The sequence below is a fragment of the Adelges cooleyi genome, unplaced genomic scaffold (assembly GCF_023614345.1).
Source record: "Adelges cooleyi isolate 19-005CV unplaced genomic scaffold, UGA_ACOO_1.1 ACOO_flye_CR_arks_rails_tigmint_CR_PRNA_30, whole genome shotgun sequence".
Taxonomy (NCBI): domain Eukaryota; kingdom Metazoa; phylum Arthropoda; class Insecta; order Hemiptera; family Adelgidae; genus Adelges; species Adelges cooleyi.
The window spans coordinates 2,201,486-2,224,277 of record NW_026095971.1 but is presented as its reverse complement, the minus strand read 5'-3'; the positions used below and the strand labels follow the sequence as shown (position 1 = coordinate 2,224,277).

Here is a 22,792-nt window from a genome sequence, read left to right as displayed (position 1 = left end):
GTACTGAAATTTATATTAAAAAACTTACTTGAGATTGTTGAAAATCCAGTTTTTGAATAACTTCTTTCCGTAACTAGATTACGTTTTGAATTGTTACCTATTTTAAGGTATTAATAATGTGTATTAACGCTTAACATTTTATTTTCTTTGCTTATGATAGTCTGTGTTAGCTTACACATTTTTAATGCCAAAATAGTTCACCAGTCCGTGTTGTCCTGATTTTAAAATAATTATGCATAATGGTTACTAACCTAGTCACCATAAAGTACACTAGATATGTGGTCTACCTATCTATGTATGTAGGTATCGAATGCTTAAATAAAAAATGTTGGAAGTACAAAGTCGAAGATTTTCCTTTTACATCTCTTTATAGTATGTACTTAACGCACTTTGTTATGCTTTATTGACACATTATCAAAATATTTATTTTAGAATTAAGGTCAAGTCTATTTAACGGGGTTTTCGAACAAACATACCTACTCCTGAAGTTAAAAGCGCATTTCTTTTTCTCCCCGTTAAGTTCTATTTAAATTTAACAAAAACATCTAAATCTGATAACATTAATTGCATTACTATAGCAACATCGAAAACTTTAATTTAAAAAAAAGGAAGTCCAATATTTTACTCTTTAAAATCCATTTATTCTACAATGCAAACACATCCCCAGGGCACGCTTTTAAAACAAACAGCGTTCAGATACTTTTGTATACTTAAGCTCATAAGGAAGAGACAAAATATTTATTATAGCGGCCTCTCCCTTAATGATCAAATGTTGCACTCGTATTTAGTTTAATAATCTCATAAATTAAACCGACACAGAACTATAATATATTTTAAGCAATGAATGATAGTATTACATGCATTTTTTTGTAATAACTGTAGAATAATAATTAGTCATATGACGCTATTTAAGAGGTCACAAGCATAAAAGTGGTGTGTGAAGGAAACATAAGTTCATGACGTCCACTCATATTTTTAACTTGTCGTTAATTACAAGGTTATAACGACTAATTAAAAAAAAAAAAAAATTTGTAATAATTACTGATGGTAAATCATGGAACACAAAATAGAGGAAAAAGAGAGCGGTAGATAGATCGGTTGATAAAAAAAGTCGATATTTTATGTACCATACTAATGTCAAATTTATTAAGAGCATTTTCATTTTGTTTCAAAAAAAAAAAAATGTCTCACTAATGATCATTTATTTGTATTGTCGCCAACGTTCTTAACTGGCAAACAATGGTCTGAAAGGTAGTTGGTATGATCCCAAGATTCATCGGTGCAGCTTTATTTCCGCAATAACACGCCTGTAAGAAAACGTAAAACAAAAAAATAAGTCAACCAGTCATATAATGTATTAAACCATAAATGTCTTAAAAAGGTTAACGTTGCCAAATATATTTTGGAAGGCTGAAAAATTTGGCACGCCCTTAAATGGCTGCTGGCGGGGACAACGGGCTCGGCGAAGAGGAATAGAACTCCTCGGTTTAATATGAAATTGTAAATAAAAAGTTGATAACAGTTGCCACACAACGAGTAGGGTTTCGTGCAGCAGATACATTCGTTCTGCGCCATCGGGTTTGCGATATTTATTTACATGGTAGAAGGGGGGGGGGGGGGTGGTAGGGGAAAAATAACGTTTTTCGACGTTCTGTAATCCTTTTAGTTTAATTAAGTGAATACCTTGTAATGGTGCATTGGATGGCATATTATACTACTGCAGCGATACTTGAACGGCAGAGGAAGCAGCTAAAGCGGTATTTTTGAAAATCAATACCGTCACAACGTGTTGAGAGAAAACGACGTTGACGCAACACGACGTGTGTACAACCAACACAACACTTTACTCCTGTCTTCTTGTCTAGCGCAAATAAACACAGGCATTTCATCTACTACTTCTTTTAGATAAGCGTCGCCGTCTTTTGCCAGCTTCGTCCATTTTACGATTCAACCATAAACCGAGCACATTCGGGCCTGAAAATTAAAATCAAACACAAACTTTAATCGTTATTGGTAAAGAGTAAGCAGGGAGCCAACCAGAAAGGATACAAAAGTCGCCTCTTGTATTTAAAAAAAAAATCGTTTTACAACATGTACACAGTACACAAGGCGTTTAAAGGGTAAACGGCATCGACCTAGATTTTTCGAGTTCTGTTTTGTTTATTCCCCTGCACAATATCGGCAGCAATAAATCGTATCGCGTGACTAATTTATATATATATATATAAGTTTGAAAAATAGCCGTGTATCACAAATGCCCTTAAACCACGAATCGTCGTCGGCCAATAGAATTAAAATCGTTTACAACACGCTTGGGTCGCCCACCTAACATATTATTAATGTTATTAGCTCATGTAAATGTTTTTGAAAAAATGTCTAAATAACATACTTAGTTTCCGTTTAGTTACTACATATATTTCTGTACATCTGACCCGTCCCGAGAAATTCCCCCCACAAACAATAAATGGTTTTTGTAATAAATTCGGTATTGGGAAAATATACGATTGCGTACGGAATACATGTATTTAAAATATAGATAAGACGCCACCGCCAAACGGTAATATGTATACGTAGTCTACCAGCCAAAATAATGGTATTTAATACACAACTACGTTTCTATAATGCAAGTTCGAAAAACAAAAATGATTTTAACATATTATATGACCACTGATGGTTAATTTTGGCCACGGAAGTTTTGTTTGAAAGTAATAAATTCGAAAATACAGCTCTTATCATTTTACCATTATTCTATTACAAGTTATACATTCCTTAATAATAATCGTATGACTAAAATTAGTTATTAAAGATGACAGATTATTTTTTATCGGTCACCAGTGTTCACATCACGAGAATGATGTGCATTATAATATGATATTGCAGGTTAAATTTATATTCTCATTTAATACAATTTGTTGGCATTGAATTTGTAGTAATCGAGTTGTAAGGCAGTGGACAGAAGCGAATAATTAATCAGGCACAGCGCTTACGACCTATCAAGAATAACGCCAGTAATTAGACCTAATGTTCCCATCAAAGAAAACATGGCTGTAGGTTAGTTAATTCAAGTCAGTTCATATCTGCTTAACGAATATATGTTACAACATTCTTATTATTTATGACATTTGGAGTTGGGTATAACATTTTTCAAAATAAAGTAAAAACAAAACCTAAACTTTATAGAAACGTTTTGAAAATTGTGAATTTTCCACGGTAGGAATACATTTTAGGACAAAATAGTGAATTGGCATGCATTATCGTAAGCAATCGTATAATTTTGTTTAACCAAGACTTGCCGACAACTGTACACATTGACAGTTAAGGCACTCAAAAGGGGTTCATGTATCCTAGAAAAATCGAGAATTTGTTTTTTTTTTTGGTGGGAGAGGGGGGTTAAACAAAAACATAAATATAATAAACATATTAAAGCAAAAAAAAAACCCGCTTAAGTCGTATTTGGGGTTTTATTTTCCAACTGTTCGAGCACAGAAATGTGAAAAATAATGATCACATTTCCAGTATTAAGATTTTAATGAGCAGTGTTAGTTCACTTAATATTGTAGGCAGAACGATACTTGTTGATCTGTGATCAAATTGAATAACATAATGTAATTAGCTAATAGAGTAAGATCGGGTGAGATATCGACTTTTCCCAAGACACGAGTAATTCAAAGCAGCGGTCAGTCGATGGCAAAACGGTATAATAATATTTAAAGATGGTTTGTTTTGCACCACTGCGGTTGGCCGTAATACGTATGGAAAATCTATTTTTGCGGTTCAATTCTCGTCGACAAAACAATGATACTTATTGATTTTGCCGACCGGAGTCGGCGTGTACCTTACAACTTCTTCTGGTGTTTGCAAGCAACAGCCAAGTATACAAAGGGTCGACTTGTGGGTGGACTCGTCGATAATGACATACCTGAAGTTGAGTTTCCATGTCCACTGCAGCTTTCTGGTTGAAGCCCGGAATAATTTCACCGAATGACTCTCTCTTTCTCTCTCTCTAGTCGATAGTCTAACGTTATACATATTGAATGTAATGTACATACTGTGTCACACTGTAAAAACTCGGGTGGTCGAGCACGGTCTTGATAGATATAGCGTCGAAGAGACACAAGGGACGAACATTTTGTAGCCAGCGCAACACAATTAATGGGGAAAAAGTGACTAAGCGCAATTTATTCTTGATGATATAATTAAGTATTGAATAATAAAAACCTAATAACCACCGCAATGTGTCTGGTATCAATTTTAGATCCGACCAATATCCAATAGAGAACTATTACGCCTATAAACTACCCGACGAGACAACGACAGACATTGTAAAGAGACCGCCCCTCCCCCCTTAAGTACTTATTTTTTGTGGTGGTCTATATAGTAAAAAATTTTTAAAAAAGAGGGCTTAAGACTTTCAGAAAAGCATTAATAGAGGGCACCGCTTCTCCGTTTCGATCGTAATGTAATTTACGGCACATAACGATTTTATAATTCTGTAGCTAAAGATGAAGCGAGGGGTGCCCTTCATTCATCCTTGTTTTTTATCCGCTGCGTACAAAAAATAATTATTTTTTCTAGCTGAAGTTCTGACAGCGAACCACCTAAAAACCATTAGTCGCCTGAGCGGGTCACGGCTTCCGTCAAAACTAACTTTTCACGAGCAAGAACAATATACCCTCTTAAACGACCCATCGGCATAGCTTCGTCAGTAAAGTTCTTTCACCTCACTTTCGCCATATAAGAAATGCGAGGAAAACAATTTTAACGCTAAAGACGTTATGTACAGACACATGTACTCTGCCCTACTAAGCTAAAGTGCCGTTGAGTCGAATTTTGTTTTCGTTGTAAAAAAAACTGATTAAACCCAGTAAAAAACTATATTACTTGGTTTAATCGGGTTTATTTAAAGGTACGACACATTTGCTTATCAGGGCAGTGTACATGTAAAAACACATGACTTGTTTACAAAATCTCAAACTTAAATGAAAGTTGTAAAATATACATACTCAATCGCTAAATAAAATAAAAATAAAAATTATAATCATCGTATTGGTTAGTTAAATAAAAATATAGTTTAAAATAAGTGTTTAAACACATGTTTTTATGTTTTTTTAATACACATGACGGATTATAGTTTTACTTACTGTAAAAATATTAGCCGCGAAAGATAATAAAATCACGCTATGTCAATCACTTAGATAATTTAGAATCTACTTAATAATAATATAAATTCGATAAAAGAAATCAGATTATTGCAAAAGACCCATATTTTGTTTTAACAAATTAATCGTTTCGTCAACAGCATTTTAAGTGTTAAGGAATTATTTTTTTCCTACTTGTAATAATAACAAGAGGAAAATCGGACATTAGGTTTATTGAAGTTTCGCTAAATAGAAACTTTCTTAAAATATTAAGGTTTTTCATTTTAAAATTATATATTCTTAACAAAACACAACTCTAATATGTTGTACATTTCAGTCACTATGAAATGGACGTGTAGAATTTTTTTTAAATTTCCCATAACAATAAAAATACCTTTAGCCGTGTAGCTTTTAGACCCTTTAGCTCTGTAACCAACACTATATGGAACGCAATAACCTTTAATAATTTAAATGTTTTAAAACCCGAATTAGGTTAGTACTCAGCTTATGAAATTAACACTTTCGGTATACATACACTTTACAAAACACACAATAGGTACATCATTTTAAATTACATTAAATTTATATATTTTTCACTCATTAAAGCAAAGCCGTTAATTAAATAATGTTGCATGGAAATATCAAGTGTATATAAACTACACGCATTTATTTTTATTTTTCCATTACAATCATTTTTAGGTCCTGGAGACCAAATGAAAGCGTAGTTCTATGAAGCGCATTCTAGTTTTACATTATATCAAAATTTGTGTTAATAGAGGACATTTTTTCTTACCTACTTATAGCAATGCTAATTATGGCAATATTTTTCTTCCAAAGAGGATGTTACATTTACTATTCAATAAAAACCGCGCCAGCAGATCATTGCAAATTACATATAACGCACCGTTATTAATGAGCAAGATCTGAAGGATAAGAGACGGTGTTTATTAGGTATAATTAAATTATATACATAGAAACTGTTAATTAAAATTAAGAACATAATGATTCATAATTCATGATGTCACCAGAATCTAAATAAAATACAAGACGTTCTAGCTTGAATTCTTACTAGAATCGGTATTAAATTATGTTAGAACTTCAATATTAATTATCCTTGCTAGGCTATCATAGACGTAACAACGGCTTTACATAGGGGAATGGCTCTAAGCACAAACCCTTTTTTTTACGAGTTCAAAAAAGTAGTTGAAATTTTATTGAATCTTTATGAGAGCTACTTTTCCACCCCAAGTGTTCTCTAGTTACGCATATGAGGCAAAACGACTGTAATGCCTATTGACAAAATACAAATTAGTTTTGAACGTTATTTGACATGGACTCGTCACGTAACTTATACAAAATTCAAAAATTAGTATCAAATCATCAACAAACGAGCATTGTCTACTCATAGTACATTTTAAAACCAATGGCTGTATTGATTAGTAACGACATCAGTTCGTGTGTCAGAATTACACACGAGAAGTCGCTACAATTATTTAAACTGTACCGAGTCTGTGTATATATTTCTGCTGAAAAATAAAAAACATTTAACAAATATTATAATTTAACATAATAATTAAACCAGGCACTTTTCGTAAAGCGTCAAGGGCATGACTGAAGAAGAAAGGTGTATAAAATAGCAAATCGGCTAAGAGAGAGATCAGTGCAGAAGGGCACAGACCAAAGAATTGGGTGGATGTTAGACCCAGAGATATGTGGATGATTTAGCTGCCCGACCCAATTTGCAAAGAATAAGGTGAAGAGAATGAAGTTTTAAGTATTAGAAATATTCAGTACGTAACATAATGGACATTAACCTGAAACCACATTGAAGCGTTATCTTGCCGTTATGAAAATTGCCAGGTTTTAATATTTTTTTTCCATTACATTTATTTGTAGTATACATATCGCAGTTTTTCGTCAACATACCTTCATAAAAAAAAGTTATAAGGTATCTTCCATCAATAAAATTAACAGAAAATATTATGTCGAATTTTCGGTGTCCTCAATTGCATACAAGCTCTTCGCAGTTTCCGTACACTATAATATATACATATTATATAACCAAGGAAATACTTGATGAACGAAAAGGAAGAATAAGAGATAAAGATAATAATTTCGAAACGGCGTTTAAAAGAGAGGTAAGGATTAAGGGAAGAAAGAAATACCTACCCCGATGGTTTCTTCTCCTGGAGCAATCACAAACTAATGATATTGATTTTAGGATATAAAATCAATGTAAGTGTACTGTTTTAACTATAGTCATATTCTGCTGTAGTAACTAGTAATCACAGTAGGTATTCATTATTTTATGAATCGACGATAGAATTGGCTAAGCTCACAATCACTCTTTGTCAACTCATTTGATTGACTTATTTAATTTTGTTTTATTGTTTACACGTTTTAGTTTTTTGTTGATTACATTCTGATAATTCGTTTTATTTATTTTGCGTCAAAAGTATATTAGTTTTCACACTTCTTTGGTGGTTTCCGAAAATTGGAAAACATTAATCCATTTTATAATACAGACGAAATAGATTATAAGGACAACGATTAAAATGTAATACAATTGCTGTGTACAGCCGACATTTGAAGGCAATAATGCATCAACGAACTAGTCTAATAGTGTCTTAAAAGAAATTGATAATTCAGTAATTCACTTTTTTCTAACGTATGTTGAATATAATATACTTAATTATTATATATTAGCGTAACAAATATTTTTAGATTTGTAATTATCATAAGAATATTATTATTGAGCAACTACCATACCAGCTAAAATTCTTTGCTAAACCTTTCAATGGCGTTATAAACAAGTTTAACAGTACAATAAATATGGATGTAATCCCCGTTTGTAGAATTTTGTACATCTTTTGCTTCAATATCTGTGCCGAAGTTACTACTTCAACGATCGTTAAAAAAATACTCTCATATCAAAATGCACAAATAAAGGTACCGATAAATTGTACCGCAAAATGTTTGAACCGAACAAATTTGTATTATTATTTATTGCTTCCAACAGTTCCAGTTTGCTTATTATAACAAATTATTTCACTTTAAGATAGCAAAAACTTAACAAAAATGAAAAACCATTATAAATTCAAAATAATTTTGTATGTCAGTTAAAGTTATACTACCGATTGCAAATATATACTTAGAAAACTATCTAAGTAAAGCTTTTTTCATCAAATGCGCATTAAAAATCAAATATTATAATTTCTACAGATCACTCATTTATCAAAAATAATGAAATTTATAAATTGAATGTATCATATTCTTTTAACGCCTTTTCACAAGTCAAAATAAAAATTAATTGAGGAACAAATACCATAAAAATTCTAGAATTACACATCAAATTGTGTTTCAAATCAATATGCAACAGTTATACATTTATAAATTAGTTTATTCATCATACTAGTATATTCAAACATTCGACACCAAATAAAAAAATCTCATTATGGCTCATTTTTTGTAATACAACTTTATATTGTAAAATATGAAATTACTTATTATTTATTGATTAATAAATAATTACTTTTAGTCAAAAACAATCTATGCAAACAATGTGTAAATAGTAGTTTCAAAATAAATTGCGTTTAATTTTTTAATAAATGAATATAAATCTAATTAGTTTCTAGTAATAAAATAATATAAAGACTACAGGGGAAATTTAGAAGTATTTTTTTTTTTAAATGGGGATTTTCGTGTCATAAAATTTGATGAAGTACCGCTACGACAATATACGTTTTTAAACGTATATTGTTCTTCAAATTAAAAAAAAAAAATTCCATCCCGTTTCCCCTTAGTACACTTAATATATAAAAAAAATAAGATTTGCATAGACTAGCTTTTGTACTATTATGTAAAACAAATACTTTAAAAAACAAAAAAAAATGTACACTAATTAAACTCACGCGTTAATAAAATGGGGTTTTTTTGTGGATACCAACCCCCTTCCCTTGTAAACATTCTAAATAGTAAATAAGTGTAAAATATAATTTTTCGTCCGCACTATCTACATTCTAGGCGTTTAAATTAACATACATGAATGATCTTAATATACTTAACCTACCTAATTATTATATAATTAAGGTGTACTTTATATATATTTCTAAGAAAATGTATAAATACATGAAGGTTTTATGTAATAAAACTATAGTCACGCATTTGGGCTAAATGCTAAAATTGCATTAGCAACGAAAATTCAGGGAACTTCATACAACACACATACACGATATAATACAATATAATAATACTTGTATTGCAACCAGAGGTTACTGGCGGTCTCATGGAGCCTACGTCTACACACAATAATAATACGGGATTTTGGTTGCAATCATTCAGTTGTTACTTAAAACGCTGACAAATATTTCATTAAAATACAGAAAAATTTTACTTTCAAGTACCAACAAAAAAATTATAAATATAGTCGCTATCATGGTCTCCTGGAGATCGCTAGCAACTTAATGTCAACAAAGTATTGCAAAACTAAATATAATAAAATTTAATTGTTATTTCTAGCTTGTATAGAAAATTATGAAAATATACACGATATACGTGACCATGAACATGACGTATTCAAAAACACTGTCGACACTTAAAATAAAAGAAAAGTACAAACTACGTTTAATAATTACTACCAATATTTATATCAAAATGTGTATAAAATATTATAAAAAAAAAAAATAATAATAATAATAACCAAATACCGTAAATGAATAATTAGAGAAACTAAGTATCAAAAATAAAGAAAAAAATTGTTTAATCGGCTTGATTTTTGTATGAAACAAATTCGGTATACAATAAATGAGATAAAATATAACTCTTTTGGATGTAATGTCAAATATTGTAATTAGTTAATTTATAGCGTTTTCCACAAAACACGCCTTAAGAAAACTCTAGGGTGAAGTGCAAAAACGTAAATAAGTAGTCTAGAGATGTTGGGAGTATTTCTATTAAAAATAATCGTTCCCAAAAAATATGATATCCTCTTAATCAATAAACATTGACCTAGGTTACAATGGATGGGTCTGCATAATAAGTTATCATTTAATAATAATTGTTTAGTGTTAAGATGGAAAACGCTAATAGTCAACTGCATTATAGAAAAAAAAATGTAATTATGAAGGCAACTAATAGACGTTGTTCTATCTTCAGATGTATCCCATTTTTTTTTTTACGCGTTTTTGTTATGTACTTTTTTTTTAGTCAGATTAAAATCTTCTACGGTCCTGGCCATTACGTCTGTCAGGACCCCACCTTCCGCCCCTGTCTCCTCTAGGGCCATTGTCGAAAAGGCCTGGCGGCGGCAATACTCCTTGATTGTCACGTACAAAAGTTTCCACAAACGGCGTTGAATCCTATCAGTTATCAAATCAATCAACGCATTCAAAGGGAATTAGTCAAGTAACAATTAAATTACCTAATTAAAATAAAAATATATAAAATTAAAAAATATGAGTTTTTCAAGTAGAAGTTTTTTTCTGAAGTCACTGGTTGAGTTACTGATAAGTGATAACGTAGACATTAAACAAATATACATGAAATGGATAATTTTTTTTTACCATACGTATATATCAGGATTGTTATACCTCACCAGTTTAAGCATAGCTATTACATGTTGTGTAATAATTCATGTATTAATAATTTCATAATAACCAACAAAAAAAGTCTGAAGTGGACACCAATGCACTAAAAATGACTTATATTGCCTAACAATTTATAATATTTCCTAATTTTTCTTCGAAATTCTGATTAACTACATTACATGCAGAAATAATATTTTAACGCGCTAATTTTATCAGTTACGTATCCAAAAATGTAAACACCATGACTTGGTTAATTTTTAGACTCTTATCGATTTATTATGAAACACGCATATGACCATTGATTTTAAAATACAGATATGAGGTGCTATACATAACAACAGCAATAGATCTGCATAGTTTGTCGCTGTATAGTACTACTATCTGTATCTTTTAAAATCACCGATATTATACAACACACATTCATTAATGTGTTCAAAATTTTAATGCTGAAATTAATGCCCAATACTATCTATACTCGCCACGCATTAACAACATCAACAGATCAGCGATCAAAATTCATAGGCTGGCTTATTGGTTTACAAAAAAATACCACCGCTATCCAAAGACAGTGCACAACTATGGTGAGGTTGCGGGACGAGACCTGTGCGACTAGTCATGTGCAGCGAGTAAAGACAATAATAGCAATTGATAACCAATATAATATATTGACAGTTGTTTTACTTAATTGGCACAGATTAATTTGTCAGTTGGTCGTTTTACTGTAGTAAATCATAAATAATAATAAAGAATAAAGCATTTCTATTAAACAAAAGTAAATTATTCAAAATATTATTGAATAGTAACTATAAACTATATAGTATTGAAAATATTGCTATAACTGTATTCTTGGTATGGTGTTTAAAACTTTATGTTGGTATAAAATGTTTCATTTATATTTTATTAGCACGATGTAAACGTAGGGATTAAAAAAAAAATAGATCTACAAATAAACAACATTGAATGTCGAATAGTATTGGACGAAATCGAATATTAAATAATTTATCGAATCATATGTTTTCGTCAAATAATAACTCCCTTTTTTAAATAAATAACCAACAATAATAAATAATTTGCCTAATAGAATAATAAAAACCGAATAAAAAGAAACAAAATGAATTACAAATAATTTTGTCACAACTCATAAATAATTTAAAAAAATTAGGTAATTTTTTTATTTATAGCTTCATATTTTTATTAAAAAAAAGTTTTATTAGTTTAGTTTGTTTTCATTCATTATTTAACAGTTATACATAACTCCTTATATTATAAATGATAGTAATAATACCAGAATTAAACCTTCCTGTTAAAAAATTCTAACTTTTTGAAATTGTATGAAAACTTTTAAGAAGATACAGTAAAAAGTTCAGTTTTGGTGACACCAAATGACAATACTTATATACTTGTAATAAGAATAATATTGATTTGTATATATATAATACATAGCTTATCCAGAAATAATGAAATTACAAATAATAATGCTTTTCATTTTATATTGTAACAAAATACAACTTAACTGAAAATATTTGTTTACAATTACATTCATACTATAAATTTACTCCCTTAAGTTTTTAGAGGAAGTTAAGTTCTAGAAACTTATGAAAATCAGTTCAGTATTTAAATAATAATATATTATCATTTGAATAACAAATGATATCTCTAATTCTAAGAGATGTCTTGAAATTGAAATTTCAACTTAGAATTTGGTTATTTAAAATAACTCTTTTGTGAGGTATTCTAGTTTTAATAAAGTTTTTAATCAAGTCAATACTATTTTCTATCTTTGTGTTTTAAATTGTGATATTTTTATCAACAAGGGATATATTATAGTTGTTTATTAATAAATTTTTCTTAAAGAGCAGAGATGTCCTTAAGACAATTGCATAAACTTTCACTTAGACTCAATGAATCAACACTGATATTTAGTGGACTTTGATTGGTCCATGAAATTTACCAAAATCATATTTTTCGATATATACGCTTTCACTTTGGTGCTTTAACTGAACTTTGTTCACGTTAAGTATTTTTTAAATTGAGTAAATCATATATGCCATTAGAGATCTACATCTACTTTGGCCCCTCTTTAAATATACACCTTCCAATATTTTTAAAATATGTCTAACTATTAAATATATGGGAATAGAAATTAATAATTGGTACATTACCATTCCTTGTGCTGTAAAAAACAAAAAAGGTAAAAATTAATTTAAATGTTATTAATAAAAATTAACAGTTAATCGAATCATTACCAGTCATAGCTTCTAGTTCACGAACAGACATGCCTTCGACAGGTGCAGGCGGTCCATCAAATCCTGGTTTGCCTGGTCCTCCTCTGTGGTCCTTAGTAATAAAAAAAAAAAATATATATAATGTGAAAAATACTTTAAATATCTTTTATTTCAATAAGATCTACTTCATTTAAAGAGGTCGCCGAAAAAAAAAACTAGCTTTTCACAGTAACCAAGTAAACTAGAGCACAATTTGGCATTTAAAATTAACTCTTATATCCTATAGTTAAATTTCTAATTATTTTAAAATGAAATAAATGACCAGTACCAATTTTAGTCTTAATCTTTAATTTTACAAACTTGTACTTGGACTTTCTCAAGAAAACTGCGTTATAAAGGTTGGAAAAGAATTATGAAATAGTAAATACTAATAATGATTTTTCATTGCAACGCTAATATTAGAGTATGCAAAGTTAATGTTGAGTTTAACTTAAAAAAAATACCCCCCTTATATCCTCCTCATAAATAAATAGTGTAGTTTCCACAGACAGCATTTTAGGACTGAAGAGTGGGATAGACAAGTGTTACTACAATACAAACATAAATTATCAAATAATTAAACCCTTGTATTATCTTACTTGCATAAAAGCAGAATTATCTTGTTGACGTCTCCTCAATTCTTCATCCTGATGATGAATTCTCATAGCAAGATCATCGGTTTGCCTCCTAAACATGTCTCCTTCTCGTAGCCTTTGATCTTCAGCTTGACGTTCTTTCATTTCCCATTCCAACTTTTGGCGTTCCCGATCCATTTCACGCTGACGCAATTCTAAATTAATAAACTTATATTAAAACTCATGTTTAGGAAACATTTTTAACAGTATGCATTACGTTCTCGTAACATTTCAGTTTCATGTTCATAACGTGCATATTCCATTTGAGCTTCTAATTTTTCTTCTTCTAATTTCATTTCACGTTTCAAAGCGTCTTCTTTTTGTTTGTACAACTCTGATAATTGTTTCCAACGAGTACCAAATTCATACTCGAAAGAACTTGGATCAGCAAATCTAGGTCCTGCTTCTCTTTGTTTTTTGAATTCAAGCGTTTTTTTTGGAAGTAATTTATCAGGCAAGCCATCAGAAGTATCAACAAATTCATATGGCTCAACAATACAAGGCTTCAAAGAACTAAAATAGAAAAATTAATAGATTATACATAACAAATTTAATATGCCGGTTCTATAATTTGTAACTCAGAACTAATTAGTCTACACTGCATACCTTGTTAAAAAGAAGCAGCCTTCTGAACAACGTCTTAATGCAGCAGCAGCAGCATTTTTTCGAGAAAATTCAACAATTCCTTCACCAGTTGAATTGCCTCTTTCATCAACCATGATTTGGCATCGCTCAATCTAAAAAACAATAAAGAAAAATACATTTTTGATTTGAAATAGAAATTTTATTAGAACACTTACTTCTCCAAATATTGAAAATGCGTATTCCAAAAGCTCATTGGAAACAAATGGCGTTAAATTCTTAACTTTAATAGCAGCAGCAATGGGAGCAAAACGAATTTTCAACATACGACCTTTGCGCATTTGTCCATCAAGTTCTCTTTTAGCTTTTTCAGCATTTGCACGGTAATCCTGTTAAAAAAAATTATTACTAGCAAATTTCATTTATTATGACAATCTCTAGTTTATTAAAACGTGAGTTAACTATGAAGATTAAATTAAATAATTTAAAGATGTTATTTCTCAGGAAAAACTATTATTACAGATTTTACATATAATTACCAAGCGAACAAACGCAAACATTTTCTCTTTATTCAAGAAATTTTCTGAAACCTCTCCATAAGGTTTGAACATTTCTGCTAATTCTTCTTCGCTACATTCCACTAAATTTCCAATATACAGACGGCACTGGCTTAAAAATTTTCTTTCTTTATTATCATTAACTGGAAGTTCATGAGTGGGCCCCATAATTTGCATCAGTTTTTCATTCCACATGTTCTAACAAAAATAATAAAACATGTACACATTACAGTTATTTACATAATATACGCTGATAACTATTTTAATACTATATTGTGTTTTTGTAAAATAAAATAAAATAAAATCCTAGTTCAAACTTACATCAGCTCTATTGGATCTATCGCCATCACGGTTTGGTGGTGGGCCTCCTCTGAAGCCACTACCACCGCCACGTCTACCTCTTCCACTTTCATTAGGGTTACGATTACCCCTATTCATAATTTCATTATCTTGGTTATTATTTCCATGAACATCATTACGGAAGTCTCCTCTAGGCTATATAAAAAAAAAAAAAAATTAAATAAAGTTGAATTACAACACAGTATTTATATACAGTTAATGATGTGAATAACAAAAATTAATATGACCCAAGTTTTTACTAAAACAAAGAAAAAAAAAATAAAGCAAACAAAACATATATAAAGCGTAAACATATTTTTTTAGGAGACTACTGTACATATAATCGATTTTCTTTTTCGTTCATCTAAAACAACCAGATTGATTCATTACCATACTCAAATTATTATAATTTGGTAACTTCCAGATTATTTAAATATTTATTTATTTTATAAATAACTATCTGAATATCGCTACTTTTGTTACTACAGGTAATGATTCAAATCAAAATAGTAAAATAAGCGAGTGTAAGAATACAATAAGTAATTATTACATCCTTTTATGTATTAAATAAATTGTATCCAATATGTCGACACACTTAAGAAATTATTCTTAGTGCTTCCTAAAAAGATTTTTAAATTTGATGTTCCCTATTATTTCAATTAATTAAATTGGCACAATAATACACAAATATACAGTATTAAAGCGTGGCGATGGGGTTGCAATTCATATATTATTTATCTACCTATTTCTTGCTTTTCTGAAACATATTGTTAAAAATAGTAGTTGAATCCCACATTAACATTTCCAAAATAAATTAAATATTACTAGGTAAATAATATGTTAGTTAAACATATTAATAATATTATACTTTTTATCAATTTCACCAAAACCATTTTACGCTCTTGTCAGATTGAATGAATTTGATATCATGAAGTATCAAAGATCTTGGTGGTATTCATGAATATCATCATTTTGAAGCAGTAAAAGGAATGATAACAATAAATATTTAAAAACTATAAAATTACAAATATTTTATGACCCTTTATTATTATAATAAATATATTAGTTGACTTCAGAGGTGGGTGGTGATAAAACAATTGTCATCAATGATAATCAGACCAATTTGATAAACTTCTCATCATTATAAGTATTAAAAATTTTTGTAAATCTTAATATTTGAATTAGAAAATTTTAACGTAATAATACAAATATCTTAAGTATTAGTGTTGTTATAATACTTTATTATTTTTTTAATTTCTTCAGATAGGAGCGAAAGACAATTGCATATATAACTTTCATTATTAATTCAAATGAACTATGTTATCATCATTGCAGCAATTACACAATATGTAAATTCTAAAGTGAATATGTATTTATAAATATAAATAATATAATATATATGTATAAATAAAATAATAAATATATATATATAAATAAACCCTAAATATCCGCTACCAATGTTACTATAGGTAACGTTTGAAATCAAAATAAAGTGTTAAGTAAAATGAGTGAGTGTAAGAATACTAGTGAGTAACTATTGCATCCTATTAATGTGTTAAATAAATTGTATCCAATATGTCGACACACTTAAGAAACTATTCTTAGTGCTTCCTAAGTGGATTTTAAAATTTTATTTCCCCTATTATTTCAATTAATAAAATTGGCACAATAATACTAAAATAAATTGTATTAAAGCGTGGCGTTAGGGTTGTGTTACAAATATTTTACCAAGTTCTTTCTTTCTTCAACATAATATGCAAGAATAAGTAAGTTTTCATTAATATTAATTATACCCCACATTGACATTTTTAAACCAAGTTAAATTATTAAGTATTAATTAATAAGCTGTATCCAATTTGTCGACACACTTAAGAAACTGTTCTTAGTGCTTCCTAACAGGATTTTTATGTTTTATATTCCCTAATATTTCAATTAATAAAATTGGCACAATAATACACAAATATACAGTATTAAAGCGTGGCGATAGGGTTATAGTATACACAATTTTTATAATTTTATACAAGTTTATTCAGATAGGAGCGAAAGACAATTGCATATGTAACTTTCATTATTAATTCAAATGAACTATGTTATCATCATTACAGCAATTACACAATAAGTAAATTCTAATGTGAATATTTATTTATTTTATAAATATCTGAATATCTGCTACTATTATTACTACAGGTAACATTTCAAATCAAAATATTAAAATAATGGAGTGTAAGAATACATTGAGTATTAAATAAATTGTATCCAATATGTCGACACACTTAAGAAACTATTCTTAGTGCTTCCTAAGTGGATTTTAAAATTGTATTTCCCCTATTATTTCAATTAATAAAATTGGCACAATAATACTAAAATAAATTGTATTAAAGCGTGGCGTTAGGGTTATATTTGATATATTTTACCAAATTCTTTTTTTGTGTAAATTCTAAAATTGTATATCTGTCACTACATGTATACAAGTTATAAAAACAAATATTTTGATTAATTAATTGTTTTTAAAAAGAATTATTTAATTTTAATCGAATACCTACCAAGTGAAACTATATAATGAGTAACTATTTCAGAGGTGGGTGGTGATAAAACAATTGTCTTCAATAATTTTCAGACTAATATGTTAGACAATTCTCATCATAAAAAAGTGATAAATATTTGCTTAAGAGTTATGTATTAAATAAATTGTATCCAATATGTCGACACACTTAAGAAACTATTCTTAGTGCTTCCTAAGTGGATTTTAAAATTTTATTTCCCCTATTATTTCAATTAATAAAATTGGCACAATAATACTAAAATAAATTGTATTAAAGCGTGGCGTTAGGGTTGTGTTACAAATATTTTACCAAGTTCTTTTTTTTTTTCAACATAATATACAAGAATAAGTAATTTTTTATTAATATTAATTGGACCCCACATTGACATTTTTAAACCAAGTTAAATTATTAAGTATTAATTAATAAGCTGTATCCAATTTGTCGACACACATAAGAAACTGTTCTTAGTGCTTCCTAACAGGATTTTTATGTTTTATATTCCCTAATATTTCAATTAATAAAATTGGCACAATAATACACAAATATACAGTATTAGAGCGTGGCGATAGGGTTATAGTATACACATTTTTTTAATTTCTATACAAGTTTATTCAGATAGGAGCGAAAGACAATTGCATATGTAACTTTCATTATTAATTCAAATGAACTATGTTATCATCATTATAGAACAAAAATCAATAGGTACAATTAAAATTTTTCATTATCTTGAGTTTAATGTTATTCGTTTTCATTTATCAATATGCTTAACCACAAAAACTCTTGTTTTAAATAGCAGTCTAGTCAAATAAATTTTCATTAACTTTGTTAAATATTGCAAATGAACTATGATAACATCTCATAAAAACATGAAAAAAATGTATCACTATTAAATGACTAGTCTACTAGCCACATGATTTATTTAAAAATGGTAAATACTTTGTTTTCTACTTCAGTGGTGGGTGGTGATAAAATAATTGTCATCACCTTGTTCAAGATAATTAGATTAAATTAACATCATTAGTAAGAAAACATAATATATATTTAATTTTAACTAATATTAAGAATTACAATATTATCATGCTTTCTTGTATAATACTTTTTCTAATATTTTATTCAATGGAATAAATATAAGATTATACTCTTCCAATAAATTGTATGATTTCAAAATTACTATTTTATAAGACTAAAACACATATGATGTCAAAAATTTAATGGTTTTAAAATTAACTTTTAGGTTAATTTAAATGTTTAAAAGTGTTCATGTTATAGAAGATAGCTCTATAGTTAAATTTGCTTTTAAACTTAACTCATGTTTCATATAAGAGCAAAATACATTAAAATATTGCTCACTATCATAAAAACTCAAATTTAGTATGTTTTTGTCAAAGAACATGATTATTAACAAATTAAACGTAATATAGATAGATATCATGTTTTTTCACTTAATAGCAATATAGATATCAAATATTTAATATAACATATTAAGATAACAACATAATTAATAAAAATAAATTTTTCTCTTTCACAATAAATTCATATGGTTATAGTAAATGCTTCATCAGATTGAATGAATTTAATATCATTTAGTATCAAAGATCTTGGTGGTATTCGTAAATATCATCATTACTCAGCAGTTAATATTTTTCATTACAGGGATTTGTTTACTTTCAGAGGTGGGTGGTGATAAAATAAATGTCGTCAATAATTATCAGACCAATTTGATAAACTCCTCATCATAATTTAGAAAGTGTTGAATAAACATTTACTATAAAACAACAGATCTGCTTAGCTGAGGTAAGTGTCAAGTTTTATAAGTAAAAGTTGCAACATTTTATTAGGGTAGGATGACCATTTATCCTCGAAAAATCCAGGACGTTACTAGTTTTGTAGAATTACATCCACAGTACACAAAAAAATATGGTAACAATAGAAGAACATTTTTTTTAAATATTTATGACAATGTATAAACTTGCATTTAATTACTTTGTATTTATGTTATAAGTATTCTTTGTTGAAAATAAAAATACACTCTCATTTCATAATTTTAATATTGAGTATTTTATATTTTATAACAAAGATAACACGTACAAAATGATAAGAAAAAGTACAGGAATAGGTTAGCAACAAGTAAGAATTTGTCATGGATTTTTTTAAAATTTAATCTGGCCTCCAGATTAAATTAGAGCTACATTAGAGTATAAACCTAATGACAATAATACAAAAAAAAAAACTATTTTACTTTATGAAAACTTTGCGCTTTTATCAGATTGAATGAATTTGGTATCATTAAATATCAAAGATCTTGGTGGTATACATAAAAATCATCATTATAAGCAATAGGTAAATGAATGGTAATTTTTTTTTTTTTTTTTAACCAAGATTTTATAACTTTGATTATTATTATAATAAAGATATTATATGATTTCAGAGGTGGGTGGTGATAAAAATATTGTCATCAATGATAATCAGACCTATTTGATAAACTTCTCATCATTAATAATTATGTAGTAAATAAAACTTTTGTTTAACATTTAAGTATTAAATAAACTGTATCCAATATGTCGACACATTTAAGAAACAATTCTTAATGCTTCCTAAAAGTATTTTTATATTTAATATTCCCAAATATTTCAATGAACAAAATTGGCACAATAATACCAAATTATATAGTATTAAAGTGTGGCGTTAGGGTTGTGCATTATATGTTTTACTGTTTATCTACTCACTAAGAGTATTTTTACTTGAATATTAATTAGAACATATTATTATTTAATAGACAATTATAAATATTAATTAACTGTATCCAATATATACACTCTAAAAATGATTTTGGGTGCTTTCTAAGCCGAAAACTACGTTTTGTTGTCTTAATATTTTAATAAGAAAAAAATTAACGTAACAATATCTACAAATATCTTAAGTATTAAAGCGTTGTTATAATACTTTATTTTTTTTTTAATTTCTATAAAGTTTCTTCAGATAGGAGCGAAAGACAATTGCATATATAACTTTCATTATTAATTCAAATGAACTATGTTATCATCATTACAGCAATTACACACTAAGTAAAATCTAAAGTAAATATTTATTTATTTTATAAATAAATATCTGAATATCGCTACATTTGTTACTACAGGTAATGATTCAAATCATAATAGTAATATAAGCGAGAGTAAGAATACAATAAGTAATTATTACATCTTATATATGTATTAAATAAATTGTATCCAATATGTCGACACACTTAAGAAACTGTTCTTAGTGCTTCCTAACAGGATCTGTATGTTTTATATTCCCTAATATTTTAAATAATAAAATTGGCACAATAATACACAAATGTACAGTATTAAAGCGTGGCGATAGGGTTATAGTATACACAATTTTTATAATTTTTATACGAGTTTATTCAGATAGGAGCGAAAGACAATTGCATATGTAACTTTCATTATAAATTCAAATGAACTATGTTATCATCACTATAGAACAAAAATAAAAAGGTACTATCTATTTAAATTCTTCATACCATGTGTTAAATTTTATTTAAAAATGATTGCTAATCTAAGTATTTTACATGATATAATATTATAAGGTATAATTTTACTTTACCGGGCACTCTTTTTATAGGTCAGAATTAGGCGGATTCCTTAGTTTAAAAGTTATAGCTTCATGACATTTGCATATACCACGTGTATAATAATATGCAGCAGGGGTCTGTGGCTGCCCCTGTATCTGCCAGCGTTGCGATGTAAGAATAAATTAGATTAGGACGCAGACGCTTCAAGAGTGATAGGCTAGGTTAGTTTATTCCTTTAGGCTAGCTGTTTTTACCACTAGGGAGATGTTTGGAGATGTAAGTCCACATCCAAAGAAGAGTCTTAAGAGGATTGAATTGGCTCTAGAAGTCGGCAGTCGTTTTAAATAGTTAAGGATTCACCAATTTAAAGCTTTAAAAAAATTATATTGTTGTTTTATACAATATTGATATTTCATAATTGATAATATTATAATAATAAAAATGAATAGTAACTAAAAATACTTTAGCAATGTACACTCGGGTCGCTGACAAATGTAAGGTACGGCGGCGGTCGTAGCTGCCGTGTATTGTTACACTCGCGTAAATATGCTCTAGTTATGTAAGTTAGTTTAAGAATGGGGTATAAAATCCTATTTGTCATTTTAACTCTAACCGAACCTATCAATTGTAAAACTCCACGTTTACTGCACAACAATTCAGCCGTTGGATACACCGGTGCGTTTCGTTTTTTATTATAATTACAGCTCTAAAAATATGTATAGTTACCGCATTATTATCTCTAGGACCCTTCTGGTCTCGATTAGGTCCTCCCCTGTAAGGCTGGAAGCGATTTCCTCTTCCACCGCGACCACCACCACCCTGAAATTCAGGCTTAACCTTGTGGTTTGTAGCTGGGGTGTTCTGATTCACATTATTAGACGTATTCAATGACGTATCATTTTTCTTCTCTTCTTTAACTTGTGCCATGTTAGATTTATTTAGGAACCGACTAACTTAGTGAACGTTAAAACACAATGTTTGATACGACAATTCGTGATGCCTAACAACAAGAACTATGTATATTGTAGACGTAAGCGTCAAACGAGAGACGATGACGACAAAGACGCAGAATAGAAAATGGCCGACCGCTAGAAAATGTTTGAGTATGTCATGACTCATGAACGAATATTCCGTTACTAGGAAAAGAGTAGGGAGGAGACGCCGTTTCTGAACAGTGTAACCAAACGATAACCTAAAAAAACGCAAGAACTCATGTCACACCTTTTTATACATTTTGATAAAGCTGTTTCTTACAACATAGTTATTATCATGAAATGTAAATCATAACTAATTTTCAAATTTCTGTGTAGGTTTTTTATGAATAAAAATAAAAGCATACATAGAAAAATTGAAACATGAGGTAGTATGTTGTATTATGTGTGTATGAAGTATTGAATTTATTTATTTTCATGATAAATATTATATAGTTCCATACCTTATACTGTTAAACGCATATCAATATATCGTTGACGCTATAAATTATTCATTAATTTGTCTTCTCTTTAAATGTAAATCTTTCAATTATTTATCACGTGTTGTAATTATATCGAAACTGGAAACAATAAAAAACTACAA

At 28.8% G+C, this 22,792-nt stretch overlaps 1 protein-coding gene and 5 non-coding genes across 7 annotated transcripts; all 6 read right to left on the bottom strand.

Annotated features, from left to right (window-relative positions):
* Positions 1-1,117: 1,117 nt before the first annotated feature.
* LOC126838988 (hrp65 protein-like) lies at positions 1,118-22,333 on the bottom strand. 2 transcript variants are annotated; one of them, XM_050573868.1, is made up of 11 exons: positions 21,944-22,332; positions 15,083-15,256; positions 14,744-14,959; positions 14,423-14,593; positions 14,229-14,359; positions 13,840-14,135; positions 13,587-13,777; positions 12,970-13,060; positions 12,886-12,896; positions 1,684-1,974; positions 1,118-1,307 (listed from the first exon to the last, which is right to left on the bottom strand). In XM_050573868.1, exons 1-10 carry the CDS (start codon positions 22,142-22,144, stop codon positions 1,948-1,950), a joined length of 1,509 nt encoding a protein of 502 aa, XP_050429825.1. In that variant the 5' UTR covers positions 22,145-22,332; the 3' UTR covers positions 1,118-1,307; positions 1,684-1,947. The 2 variants fall into 2 exon arrangements, with proteins under 2 accessions (XP_050429825.1, XP_050429824.1); XM_050573867.1 differs by lacking the exons at positions 1,118-1,307; positions 1,684-1,974 and having other exon boundaries at positions 12,454-12,896; positions 21,944-22,333.
* LOC126839445 (small nucleolar RNA snR60/Z15/Z230/Z193/J17) lies at positions 16,352-16,441 on the bottom strand. Its single transcript, XR_007685872.1, has one exon. It is a non-coding gene; the product is annotated as a small nucleolar RNA snR60/Z15/Z230/Z193/J17 (small nucleolar RNA).
* On the bottom strand, positions 17,122-17,209 carry LOC126839446 (small nucleolar RNA snR60/Z15/Z230/Z193/J17). Its single transcript, XR_007685873.1, has one exon. It is a non-coding gene; the product is annotated as a small nucleolar RNA snR60/Z15/Z230/Z193/J17 (small nucleolar RNA).
* On the bottom strand, positions 18,247-18,334 carry LOC126839442 (small nucleolar RNA snR60/Z15/Z230/Z193/J17). The gene has a single exon (XR_007685869.1). It is a non-coding gene; the product is annotated as a small nucleolar RNA snR60/Z15/Z230/Z193/J17 (small nucleolar RNA).
* On the bottom strand, positions 20,611-20,700 carry LOC126839443 (small nucleolar RNA snR60/Z15/Z230/Z193/J17). The gene has a single exon (XR_007685870.1). It is a non-coding gene; the product is annotated as a small nucleolar RNA snR60/Z15/Z230/Z193/J17 (small nucleolar RNA).
* LOC126839444 (small nucleolar RNA snR60/Z15/Z230/Z193/J17) lies at positions 21,042-21,129 on the bottom strand. Its single transcript, XR_007685871.1, has one exon. It is a non-coding gene; the product is annotated as a small nucleolar RNA snR60/Z15/Z230/Z193/J17 (small nucleolar RNA).
* Positions 22,334-22,792: the final 459 nt, after the last annotated feature.

Excerpts from the sequence above, each read along its gene's own strand:
- LOC126838988 (XM_050573867.1), bottom strand. The coding sequence starts at position 22,144 with ATGGCACAAGTTAAAGAAGAGAAGAAAAATGATACGTCATTGAATACG. Across the intron at positions 13,778-13,839 it reads AACTGAAATGTTACGAGAAC|AATTGCGTCAGCGTGAAATG; the intron begins GTAATGCATACT and ends TTATTAATTTAG. Across the intron at positions 12,897-12,969 it reads TGAACTAGAAGCTATGACTG|CACAAGGAATGGTAATGTAC; the intron begins GTAATGATTCGA and ends TGTTTTTTACAG.